General features: G+C 46.0%; 1 protein-coding gene across 1 annotated transcript in view; it reads right to left on the bottom strand.

Moving 5' to 3' along the window:
- Positions 1-13,839, bottom strand: part of WDFY2 (WD repeat and FYVE domain containing 2) — a 114,455-nt gene that overhangs the window by 22,319 nt on the left and 78,297 nt on the right. Inside the window, exon 4 of the mRNA XM_006259868.4 lies at positions 13,345-13,399. Within this exon, the coding sequence (XP_006259930.1) occupies positions 13,345-13,399 (55 nt within the window). The remainder of the gene's footprint in view (positions 1-13,344; positions 13,400-13,839) is intronic.

Genomic DNA, 13,839 nt, shown 5'->3' with positions numbered 1-13,839 from the left:
TAAGTTTTTGGCTTAAAAGACACTGAGAAAGTAGGAAAAGTGGAGGAAGTTCAAGACAAGTTAGGTGTGTGGACTGGAGCCTGGAAGGCCAGAGCAATGCTGGAACATGTACCTGGGAATCCAGGTGAGATATAGCACATCCTCCCAGTGATCTCCCTGAGCCCCCATAGGGGCTATATCTTCTACCAGGAGCAGCCTAAGCTCTGCCACAAGTGTGGTGAGAGCAGGGGCATTTGGTGTCACAATGCCCAAATAAAATTTGTGCCATTTGCAAAGAAAAAGATCATGAAAGCAAGGACTGTAAGAGAACTGACTCCGCAATCTGTGTGGGAAAGAGGGGCATGTCTTTAAAGAGACTGTCCCAACTTCTTCACAAGCAAGGCAAAAAAACAGAAGTAGAGGCCACAGACACTCCCCCCCCCCCCACACACACACACAAAAAGGGGGCAGAGAAGCACATGAAAGGGGAGAAAAAAAGGAGGGGACCCCCTGGAAAGGAGAACCTAACTTCCTCCCTGGAAAGCAAGTGCACCCTAAAGCAGATGGTTGTAGGAACTTGCAAGAAATGATGGGGAGGTTAAGAGGGAAAGGAAGGAGTTTGATCCCCAAAAAGGGGAGCTGGAGGGAAGCCCAGAACCCCAGGTGTCAGAGAAAACTCCAGTTCAGAAATGGAAACCCAGAAGGGACAGAAGAAACTCCTGGGGAACCCAGAGCCAGACCAGGGCTGCTGAGAAACCCTGAAGCACAAGAGAGGCCTTGTGAAAAAATATTTCTTGTGTGGGAGACATCGCCCAAATCTGAGGAAAACTGTCATCACATCTTATCATCTAAATAATGTCCATGCCAACCAAAGACTCACCATCACTTACTGTGGAGAAGAGGTTAAGCATGAGAAGTTCCCAAAATACCTTGGTATACCTCTCGATTGGAGTCTCACCTTTTGTGAGCATCTACAGAAATGTCGCTAAAACAACGAAAGCACGAGTTCACTTTGTGCATAAACTGGCCGGAACGACATGGGGAGCAAATGCAACCATGCTTCGAACACTCTATCACTTGTTTTCTCTGCAGAAAATATTGCTCCCCAGTCTGGAACAAAAGCGTGTACACAAAGATTGCTAATACACAGTTAAATGCAGCTATGCAGATTATATCAGGAATGCTAAAAAGTACGCCATTGCCATGGCTTCCAGTCCTAGCAACCACTGATCCACCACAGCTCTGCTGTAATGCCGCATGCGTGAGGGAATACCATAAGGCCCATCAGTAACCCAAACCTCCCAATCAACAAGGACATCGCTATGCCACACCTGGATAGGCTCAAATCTAGAAAACCATTCTGGAAATATGCCAAGAAGCTCTATGATGATAACAAGAGCACCGAAGAACAATGAAGGGAAGCTTGGGCAAATACCACCTTGCCACAGAAATACATTGTCAGCAACCCTACAATTCCCCAGCCAGGATTTGACCTACCAAAAAAGATTTTGTCTTCTCTGAATCACATCCAGACACTTCAGGGAAAAATGCAGACACCTACTCCATAAATGGAAAATCAGTCTGGGGTGCAATTGTGGTGCGATTTTTTCAGATTGGTGCAAGATATTGTAAACATTGCCTAATTAGATCTTGTAATGGCGATCTAAAAAAAACCAAAAAAAAACAAAACCCCCCAATCCATGCAGCTACCCCTGAAGCAGTCGAATGGTTATCAAAGTTAGATATTAATCTATGAATATTCATACGTGGTATCTCATTCTATTCTCATAAATAAATTAAGAGGCTGTGACTTAGATGTTTACACAGTCTGGCAGGTGGCAAATCGGCTTGGGGGTTGCACCCAGAGAGTGGTAGTAGACGAGTTGGTATCAACCTGGAAGAATGTGGGTAGTGGGGTCCTGCAGGGCTTGGTCCTTGGACCTGTACTCTATATCAGTGACTTGGATGCAGGCGTGAAGTGTACTTTGTAGATGACACTAAATTGTGTGAAGTGCACACTCCGGAGGGTAGGGAACAATTGCAGGCAGATTGGAAACGATTGCTGGACAGGTTGGAAAAGTGGGCAGTACACAATAGGATGCAGTAAAACAAGGACAAGTGCAGAGTGCTGCACCTAGGGCATAAAAATATCCAACACACTTGTTGGCTGGGAAGTGACCCTCTCAGCAGCACAGAAGTGGAAAGGGATCTAGTGGACTCCAAGATGAACACGAATCGTCAGTGTGACGAAATCATCAGCAAAGCTAACTGCACTTCATCATGCATCAGCAGATGCATGACAAATAGAACCAAGGAGGTAATACTTCCCCTCTATGCGGCACTGGTCAGACCGTAGTTGGAGTACAGTGTCCCGTTTTGGGTGCCATACTTTAAGAAGTATGTGAATAGCCCTGAGAAGGTCCAGAGAAGGGCCACTCATGTAGTTAAGGGTTTACAGGCCAAGTCATATAAGGAGAGACTAAGGGACCTGGACCTCTTCAACCTGCAAGAGAAGGCTGAGAGGTGATCTTATGGCTGCCTACAAATTCATTAGGGGGATGCAGCAAAGAATTGGAGATGCTCTATTCACCAGGGCGCCTCTTGGGGTAACAAGGAACAATGGTCACAAACCGACAGACAGCAGATTTAGGCTAGGTATCAGGAAAAACTTCATGGTAAGAGCAGCCAAGCTTTGTAATGGGCTTCCAAGGGAGGTGGTGCTCTCCCCTACCTTGGGGGTCTTCAAGAGGAGACTGGATAAGCATCCGGTTGGGGTCAACTGACTCCAGCACTCTTTCCTGCCCAGGCAGGGGGGCCAGACTCAATGATCTGTCCCTTCCGGCCTTAGCATCTATGAATGTTGTAATCCTAAAATGTCATATGAAAGAGAGAGAGACACGAGAGGCCTGAAGTCCCCCCACACGCACACACCCACACCATCCAGATAAGGGAGCTGGTCTCCCCAAAGAACCTCCACAGGCTGGTGAAAAACTTGAGGTCAAACGTGGCTTGTTCAGCTTCAAAAACTATGCTTTGTTTGAAACACATTGGCTGCATGGCCACTTCATGTCATCTGAGCTGGACCACAATAGGGAAACTGGGATGGCTACCCTGCTGAAATGGATGGATGAAGGCAAGGGAGACCAAGGGCCCTGGGAAAACTTCACCCGGGTGGACCCTGTGGGGCAGGAAGTCGCATGTAGACTTTGTCCCCCTCTGCGATGGGTGGACATTAGTGAAAACTGAACCCATGGCTTTCTGCTTCTCAGACCACTGCCTCCTAACAGTGAAGATGGACATGGGACAGGGGGAGCCCAAAAAAGTAGAAGAGTGTAAAATGAATGTGAATGCAAGTGAATGTCCTGGATGTCAAAAAGATCCAGCAGAAGTTCAGATAGTGCTATGCAGGGTGGAGGACCCTCAGAGCCCGATACTGGAACCAGAGCGTAAATGAGGGAGTGGGAGTCTTCTTCCAGCAAGCCAGCAGGAGGTAAGCCTGGATCTAGAGGAGGCACCATGGGTACATAAACCACAAGTTGTAGAGCCTGAGCCAGCAGGCAGCTTGGGATTGGGACTCCAGATTGTTCTTTTGGAGCTCCAAATGGGAGAAGGTTGCAAGGACCATGCTGTACAAGACCAAACAGACCAGGAGCCAAGGTATGCCAGAAACTACTAGGAAGAGATGGGATCCACCTGACACAGGGAATAGGATCTTTGCAGACAGACTCACTAACCTAGTGAAGAAGGCTTTAAATCAGGTTTGCCAGGGGATGGAGAACAAAGCCCTGAGGGAAGTGGGAGACCTGGAGGAAGCAGAAGCAGAAGGGGGCAGCAGGGGAGGCCTCATTCTTCCTGAGGAAGTAGGGCAAATGGCTAGTCACCTCAGGTACTTGTACACAAATGCACAGAGCCTGGGGAACAAGCAGGAAGAATTGGAAGTTGTCACACAAATCAAGGAACTATGATGTGATTGGAATAACAGACTTGGTGGGATAGCTCTCATGACTGGAGCAGTCATGGGTGGGTACAAACTGTTCAGGAAGGACAGGCATGGGAGAAAGGAGGAGGAGTTGTACTGTATGTAAAAAATAGTATGATTGCTCAGAGCTCCAGTATGAAACTGGAAATAGGCCTGTTGAAAGTCTCTGGGTTAGAGAGGAGAGCAACAAGAGTGATGTTGTGGTGGGTGTATGCTATAGACAGGCAGACCAGGACAACAGGGTAAGTGAAGCTTTCTTCAGACAATTAACAGAAGTTTCCAGATCACAGGCCCTGGTGCTCATGGGGGACTTCAATCACATCTGCTGGGAGGGAAATACAGCAGGGTGCAGGCAATCCAGGAAGTTTTTGGAGAGCACTGGAGACAACTTCCTCGTGCAAATGTTGGAGAGACTAACTAGAAGCTCTTCTTGACTTACTGCTCACAAACAGGGAAGAACTGGTGGCAGATGTACAAGTGTATGGTAAGTTGGGCAGTAGTGAGCATGAGATGACTGAACTCAGGATCCTGACTTCAGAAAAGCAGGCTGACTCCTTCAGGGAACTGATAAGCAGGATCCCCAGGAAGGCTGGTTTGAGGAGAAAAGGAGTCCACAAGAGCTAGTTGTATTTTAAAGAAACCTTACTGAGGGTGCAAGAACAAACAATCGCAGTTGCTAGTCTTCCTGCACAATGTGGCAAGAGACCAGCTTGGCTTAACAGAGAACTCTTTGGTGAGATTTAACACAAAGAGGAAGCTTACAAGAAGTGGAAGCTTGGACAAACAACTTGGGAGGCGTATAAGAATATTGCTCAGACAAGCAAGAATGAAGTCAGGAAGGCCAACGTATAATTGGAGTTGCAGCTAGCAAGGGGTGTGAAGGGTAAGAAGAAGGGTTTCTACAAGTATGAATCTAGAGTTACTACAATCTATGAAAGTATGTCAGCAACAAAAGGAAGGTCAGGGAAAGTGTGGGTCCCTTATTGAATAGGGGAGGCAACCTACTGACAGATAATGAGGAAGAGGCTGAAGTGCTCAATGCCTTTTTCACCTCAGTCTTCACAAGCAAGGTCAGGTCCCAGACTACTGCACTGGGCAGCACAGTTTGGGGAGAAGATGAGTAGCCCTCGATGGTGAAAGAACAAGTTAAGGACTATTTAGAAAAGCTGGACATGTACAGATCCGGGGGACTGGATGTAATGCATACAAGGGTGCTGAGGGAGTTAGCTGATGTGATTGCAGAGCTGCAGGTCATTATCTCTGAAAACTAGTGGTGATTGGAGGTTATGTCCCAGACAATTGGAAGAGGGCAAATATTTTGCCCCTCTTTAAGGAAGGGAAGAAGAGGATTCATGGAACTACAGACCAGTCAGCCTCACCTCAGTCCCCCAAGAAATCATGAAGCAGGTCCTCAAAGAATCCATTTCTAAGCACTTGGAGGAGGTGATTAGGAATGGTCAGGGTGGATTCACCAAGAGCAAGTCATGCCTGACCAACCTGACTCCCTTCTGTGATGTGATGACTGGCTCTGTGGAGGTAGGGAAAGCAGTGGACAGAATATACCTTGACTTTAGCAAGGGTTTTGATACCATCTCCCACAGCACTCCTGCAAGCAAGCTGAAGAGTTATGGGTTGGATGAATGGCCTGTAAGGTGGATAGAAAGCAAGCTAGATTGTCAGGCTCAATGGGTAGTAATCAATGGCTCAGCTGGCAACTGGTATCAAGTGGAATGCCCCAAGGGTCCGTCGTGGGGCCTGTTTTCTTCAATATCTTCATTAACTATCTGGAAGATGGGATGGATTGCACCCTCAGCAAGTTTGCAGGTGACACTAAGCTGGGGTGGGGGGTGTAGTAAATACACTGGAGGGGGGGCTAGGAGATTCAGAGTGACCTAGACAAATTTGAGAATTGGACCAAAAGAAATCTCATTAGCTTCAACAAGGACAAATGCAAAGTCCTACACTTAGCATGGAAGAATCCCATGCACCGCTACAACCTGGGGACTGACTGGCTAAGCAGCAGCTCTGCAGAAAAGGACCTTGAGTTACAGTGGACAATAAGATGGATAGGAGTCAGCAGTGCACCCTTGTTGCCAAGAAGCCTAACAGTATACTGGGCTGCATTAGTAGGAGTGTTGCCAGCAGATCAAGGGAAGCAATTATTCTGCTCTATTCTGCACTGGTGAGTCCACATCTGGAGTACTGCATCCAGTTTTGGGTCCCCCACTATAGAAAGGGATGTAGACAAGTTGGAAAGAGACCAGTGGAGGGCAACAAAAATGGTTTGGGGGCTGGGTCACATGACTTCTGAGGAAACGCTGAGGGAACTGGGCTTATTTAGTCTGTAAAAGAGAAGATCGGGGGGGGGGGGAGGGGGATTTGATAGCAGCCTTCAACTACCTGAAAGGGGGCTCAAAAGAGGATGGAGCTAGACTGTTTTAAGTGGTGACAGAGCGCAGAACAAGGAAAAATGCTCTAAAGTTGCAGCAGAGGAGGTTTAGGTTGGATATTAGGAAAAACTCTACCACTAGAAGGGTGGTGAGGCACTGGGACAAGTTACCTAGAGAGGTGCTGCAATGTCCATCTTTTGGAGTCTTTAAGGCCCAGTTCAACAGAGCCCTACCTAGAAAGATCTTACTGGGGATGGTCATGTTTTGAACAGGGGGTTGGACTAGACGACCTCCTGAGGTCCCTTCCAATCCTAATTTTCTATAATTCTATGATTCTTGTTGTTCCCCTGGGCCAAGTACTAGCCAGATTTGCAAACTGGCAGCTTGACCAGAATCCAAAATGGTTGGCTTCATAAAATACTTTGCAGGGCACCTGCTGCAATACTGGGGATGTACATGCTGCCCAAATTGCAGCCATGGACCTTGGAGCAACTAGGGTTCTACAGGGTCTTGGATAACTTCCAGAAATACAAGCTGAATGAGAATCTAGTGAGCCTGAGTAAGTACTGTAAAACGCAGGAGGTGGTTAGGGCAAGGGACAGTGTTGCCTGTGGACACACTACCTGGTGACAGCTGCCAGGCTGTGTGGGAATGTTTGGGGTTTTTTTTGTTTAGTTTTTTTAAACTTTACAAGGGCCTGTAGAAGAAACAAAAGGGACTTGAACTGGCAGGTAGCCCACTGAGCATTCCACGTGCAGGTGCCAAGACACAGAAAGGGGCAGAGAAACCCATCAAACACCCCAGGCAAACCTGTTGGTGGAAGGAGGAAATATTTTAATCAGCTCTGGAACTGCTCATACAGCAAGGAAGTGTGGAGGACAACATTCATACTCCTCATGATGGCAAAAGGGGTCAAGACCCTGACCAGAGAGGCAGTGCTGTTTGGACACCTAACTAAGCAGCAAGGGGCCCCAACTTTCAGCTTTAACCAATTCATCTCCCACTTTAAGAATGCCCTGTGGAGGACGCGGAACCTGCTTATCTACAGACACAAACTTTCCAGTTGAGGACTGGTGTCAGAATGGGAGCAAGTGAGTTGCAGGTGTACTACAGGAAGATGAAAGAAGACGTGGAGAAGATGGCAGAGGATGCATGGAAAAGACTGGCACAGATTATTCAGAAACTAGATCCCAGAGAAGATACACATCAATGATGAAGAAGAGGACAATGATAGTGGCCAAGAGGGGGTGAGCGACAAGGATGACTAGAAGGAAGAGGACGATGAAGATTATGTGGATTTTGTTTTTACTCTCACACGGCCCCCCCAAAATAGATTGTACTACATATAAAAGATGGTGCTAAAGTGCTACTTAAAAGTGCATATATGGCAAGGGTGGGCATTATTTTGGGTGGAGGAGCACTTACCAAGTTTAGGCAAGCTGTTGAGGGCCGCATAGATAGCCTCACCCCTTGACAGGTGACCGGCCCCCTGGTCACCATCTTGTGATCAGAAGTCCTGCCTCCTAACCCTTGATCTTTGCCATCAGAAGGCCCTCCCTTTGCCCCCAGAAATACTCCTTTCACCTAGGGGTTTTACCATCTTAGAACCAGAAAAAATACCAAAAACCAGAATACCATATTTTAAAAATCAAACATCTACAACATTCATTAATTTGATTTCTAAAAATATTTTTGTTGCAATTTACATGCATTTGTGTATTGTACATAGAGATGATTGCACAATAGCTTAAAATTAAGTCTTACTCTTGTATATTGTGGGGGGGAGGGTGGGAGGAATAGAGGGGTGGGTTTACGTTAGTGGGGGGCTGTTGGTGTGTGGATGTGGGGTGGAGGCGTATGGGGTTTGTGGGGGAGACTGGCTGGGGTATATGAAGGGGGTGTAAGGGCCTGCATGTATGGCAGTGCAAGGGGGGGCACATGTATGGTGGGGTTTGCGTGTGGGACTTGCCCTATGAACATGCATGCTCTCCCCCTCCCTCCCTCATTGCACTCATGCACGCTCTCCCCCTCCAGCTCCTGGCCCCGGGGTACATGCTCCCGCAGTCTGGTGATGCAGCTGAGGGCCAAGTGGTGTTGGAGCAGCCAGCAGTGTGCAGGGGAAGCAGTGAAAGCTGCAGCAGGCAGAGGCTTCCAGTTGGGGGGAGGGGTGGGAGCAGGGCAGGGCTGATTTTGCTACTGAGTCCTGCTGGCTTGCCCAGAGACCTACTGCCCCTGGCTCCTGTCATCCTTGACAGGCAGTCAGAAGCAGATAAATATACATTTTCCAAATTATTTAGGGGCTCTGCAGGCTGGATAGAATGGCCTGGCAGGCCGGATCTGGCCCACAGGCTGTATTTTGCCTTTCCCTGATTTATGGAGTACCTGTACAAAAACACAAGAGGTCTATGGGCCAATGAGAGGTAAAGCGCTGCTCAACCTGGTACTGGCAACTGGGGATGACCTAATCAGTGACCTAATGATCAACAGGAAGCTGGGTGATGGTGACCATGAGCTGATCACCTTCACCATCCGCCGTAAAGCTGGCAAGTCAGTCAGCAATACGGAAGTCCTAGACTTCAGGAAAGCTAGCTTTGACAAGCTCAGGAGGCTTGTCGGTGAGGCCCTAAGGGACCACAACACCAAAGGGAGGGGAGTCCAGGAAGAGTTGATTGCTCCTTAAAGGGAACGATCCTCAAAGCAAAAGCTAATGCTATTCCATCTCGGAGGAAAGGCAGCAAAAGGGCACAGCAGCCCCCTTGGCTCTCCAGGGAACTAGTGGACCTCCTGTGGCTAAAAAAGAAAGGCCTACAAAAGGATGGAGGATGGGATCCACATCCAAGAAGGAATATTCCGCACTGGTCTGGTCCTGCAGGGAGTGAACCAGGGAAGCCAAGGCTGAGACTGAACTCCAACTAGCTACAAGTATCAAGGACAATAAAAAGTCCTTTTTTTTAGGTATGTGGGGAGCTGGAGGAAAAGCAAGGGCAACACTGGACCCCTGCCAAACTAGATAGGACAACTGATGACCAACGCCCAGGAAAAACCCAACCTATTAAATGGGTACTTTGCGTCGGTCTTTCATCAGTCCCATGGGATGCCCCTGCCCATTATGGGACGGAGTCCTGGGTGAAGGAGATTCCCTGCCCTCCATCAATGTTGACCTCGCAAAGGAACACCTTGAGAGGCTGGACACCTTCGAGTCAGGCAGCCCAGACAATTTATACCCCAGGGTATTCAAGGAGCTGGCTAGCATCATAACCCAGCCCTTGGCACGGATCTTTGAGACTCCTGGTGCTCTGGTGAAGTTTCTGTAGATTGGAAGAAGGCCAATGTGGTGCCTATCTTCAAGAAAGGGAGGAAAGTGGATCCGGCTAACTACAGGCCCATCAGCCTGACCTCTATCCTGACAAAAGGTCTTAGAAAAGATTATCAAAGAGGCCATTCTTAACAGACCGGCCGACGGCAACATCCTCAGGGATAGCCAGCATGGGTTTGTTGTGGGTAGGTTTTGCCTGACCAATCCTATCTCTTTTTATGACCACGTGACCTATCACCTGGACAAGGGAGATGAGATTTTTGAAGTCAAGGTATATGACATCAAAGTCTTCGATCTGGTATCCCATGATCACCTCTTGGTAAAACTGGCCAACTGCGGCCTCGGGTCCACCACGATCTGCTGGCTGGGGAACTGGCTCCATGGTCAGACCCAGAGGGTGGTGGTTGATGGAAGTCAATTGTCACGGTGCCCTGTGACCAGTGGGGTCCCCCAAGGCTCTGTCCTTGGACCTATATTGTTCAACACCTTCAATGATGTGGACATTGGAGTCAGAAGCGGACTGGCCAAGTTCGCTGATGATACCCAACTCTGGGGTAAAGCACCCACACCTGAGGACAGGAAGGCGATCCAGGTTGACTTTGACAGGCTCAGGAAATGAGCGGATGAGAACCTGATGGTATTTAACACCGAAAGATGCAAGGTTCTCTACCTTGGGAGCAAAAATCTGCAGCATCCTTATAGCCTTGGCAGTGCTACGCTGGTTAGCACTACGGATGGAAGGGATTTGGGGGTCATGATTGACCACAAGATGAACATGAGCCTTCAATGTGATGCTGCGGTTAGTAAAGCGAGCAAAATACTGGCTTGCATCCACAGATGCTTCTCAAGCAAATCCTGGGACGTCATTCTCCCATTGTACTCGGCCTTGGTGAGGCTGCAACTGGCGTACTGCGTCCAGTTTTGGGCTCCACAATCGAAAAAGGATGTGGAGAAGCTTAAGAGAGTCCAGAGAAGAGCCACGTGCATGATCAGAGGTCAGGAAAACAGACCTTACAACGACATGCTGAGAGCTATAAGTCTCTTTAGCTTGGAAAAGCGCAGGCTCAGGGGTGATCTGATGGCCACCTCTAAGTTTATCAGGGGTGTTCATCAGGATCTGGGGGAACGATTGTTCACCAGAGCGCCCCAAGGGATGACAAGGTCAAACAGTTATAAACTCCTGCAAGACCGTTTCAGGCTGGACACAAGGAAGAATTTCTTCACTGTCCGAGCCCCCAAGGTCTGGAATAGCCTGCCACCAGAGGTGGTTCATGCACACATCGAACGCCTTTAAGAGAAATTTGGATGCTTATCTTGTTGGGATCCTATGACACCAGCTGACTTCCTGCCCCTCGGTCAGGGGGCTGGACTCTACCTTCTGAGGTCCCTTCCAGCCCTAATGTCCATGAAATCTATGAACTTGAACAGTATCAGAAAAAAGGTAGCATACATCAATTCTGGATAAGCCAAGTGCATGGGTGCAATACGTACATTGCTATAGCCATGTTTAATTTCAAGCTTATTGTTTTCAAATTTGCTCCTCACTTCTACGCGCTCAGGCAAAACAGGGTTAGACAGTAAGGACAGGGGGAAGAGGCTGCCTGGGGAAAAAGGTAGAGGGAAGCAGAGAGCAAAAGGGGCTACCTGACCCCCCCCCAGATTTAATTTTCCTACCGTAAGAGTTTAAGGGAGACAAAAATCAAGGCACAACTCTAATAATTAGATCCTATACCTGGAAAAGGTTAAAAAAAAATATTTTTTCCTCCAATATAATTATTGGGGGGGGTCATCTTATAAATCAGGACCATCTTCTACTTGACTAAATACAGTATATACCTTCTCAGTTTTCTCTTCTCTAAAATAAGTCATCCCAACTCCTTTAATCTTTCCTTACATGCCATGTCTTCCTGATCACTATTTTAAATGTTTAAATCCTCCCAGTTACCCACAACTTCCTTAAAATGTGGTGCCCAACACTTAACCCAGCACTCCAAGTGAGACCTTAGTGCTGAACACAGTGGAACTTGTATTCTGTGACTTGCATGATACTCCTATTAATATATTCCATTATATCACTGCCCTTTCCTCCACTGCCTCAGTGCTACTACATTTGGGACTCACTCACACACTATCATAACCCTCAGCCCTTTTTTTGCAATACCAAGGCCAAGCCAGTCATCCTCCATTTTGGGATCTCCAAACCTCCATCTTGTAACCATGAAAGTGGAACTGGTACTATCCACAATCCACTGAGGTTTTTTGTTTGTTTGTTTGTTTTTTTAAACTAAGACTTCCTGCACTTGAAGAATTCAGGAACCAAATGGCTCAGAGGTGCATATCTTCATCCGTCATTTCAGTGAGTTACAGAACATGGTTGACCTCTGCAAGTGGTGGGAAGGAAATGAGAGCATATTGTTCATGCTAGTTTGATTGTATCATACTGCATGGAGCACAAACTCAGCAACAGATAGAAATCTGATTACACTGGTATGTAAGTCATTACTCTTGTGAGATGTTAAGTAGAAGGACGAGGAAAACTTCAGCTCACTCTTCATCTCTCCACTCCAAATGAACCTCTTCCAGGCTTTGGTCCTAGAGCTACTGAGGAGTGCATGTAAGCTTGCTTTTCCAAAATGCTTCACTGCAGGCAAAGCAGACAACTACAGTATATTAATGTAGCTTGTTCAAATGGATCAGAACCATGGCAGAAAAATTAAATCACAAGCTACAGATTTCTAAATTGAACTGATCTGCTATCTAATTTCAGATATGCAAAAATATTTTATCTTTTGATTTTATTTTGGCAGAGGACTTGTTTTTTTAAAACCTGGGGATGTTTAAAACAAAGAAAAATAATCTTATCTGACAAAGTTAGTCAAAGATCTAAAAAGACTTAAAAAAAAGCAAAAAGTATTTAATCTACTTTCTTAAAAGATCAAGAGAAAGCTTTAGGGTCAGTTTATTAGATACTCTTGAAGGCTCAAAGAAATTCTTGAAGGGTAAATTATTTTCTTTTGAACTTTTCAAAGCACAGAATATCGAAATAATTCTCATTCATCTTTTGAACTCTAATCAGAAACACAGTATGTCCCCTGTAATCTGTAGGTCAGAAGAATAGAGACCAGAATAAAGAATACAGCAGAAGTGCACTATCAAATTATGACTATGTCATGTATTGTTGTAATATACCTTTGTGGTCAAACAAACAGTTGCAAGGACAGCTAGATCTTTTAAAATAGTACACTAGTTGACAATTGAAGGAATTACAGAAAGGTATGGACTTTTATTTCTTGATTGTTGAATAAGATCCTTACTCTGAGATGTAACAGAAACATTTTAGAATTTTCTTTTAAGACTAATATTGCTGAAGAAACTCTGCTCCCTTAGCTTCATTAGATATCATAAACAGTCCAATAGCTCAGAAAACCCCATTTTTCTTTTTTTGACATTTCTGATGCACAAGTCAGTTTGTTTAAAAAAACCCAAAACTTACAACTCTCAGCCTATACTATATTATTGATTCAATGCCAAAACCAAGGATTTTCATTAAGTAAAATCAATGATGACAGAAAAGGACAGTGTCTCCCTTTAAAAAGTATAAGAGACTGATAATATTATAAACAAATATGACTTAGGAAGCTTTAGATTTACTACTAACACATACAAATTATATTTCTTACCCTGGTAACTTTTTACTGGGCTCATCTTGTTGTAATCTTCTGATAAAATAAATTCCTATAAAAGAGAAAAAGAAAAAAAAAAATGATTTAAAAATATATCCATACTCTTTTATTCAAATTGTAACAAACATTATATAATTATCCTCATATTCATACCCAGCATGGTCTACAATTTTGCCAGTCTGCTCACAGTATTTTACACAAGTACCTCTTAAAAATATTTTGCTCTTTAAAATTAGTTTAAATGATGCCAAATTAGAGATTTCCAGTAACATAGGTGAAAAAAACAGCTAAGAACCAGTTCTGTAGCAAAGAGTGGGGCAAGCGGGGAGACCACCCAGGCAGGGAAGCAAAGGGGCACCAAAAGGCACTGCCCAGCTGGGGTGGGGCATGGGACAGAGCCTCAAGTGCAGGGGTGGGCAAAATATGGCACGCAGGCCAGATCGAGCCCACGAGGCTATTCTATCTGGCCCGCAGGGCCCCTAAAAAAATTTA

This window comes from Alligator mississippiensis, chromosome 1, assembly GCF_030867095.1.
Source record: "Alligator mississippiensis isolate rAllMis1 chromosome 1, rAllMis1, whole genome shotgun sequence".
Classification (NCBI taxonomy): Eukaryota; Metazoa; Chordata; order Crocodylia; family Alligatoridae; genus Alligator; species Alligator mississippiensis.
The sequence above is the reverse complement of the archived record's forward strand: the minus strand, read 5'-3'. Positions and strand labels throughout refer to the sequence as shown.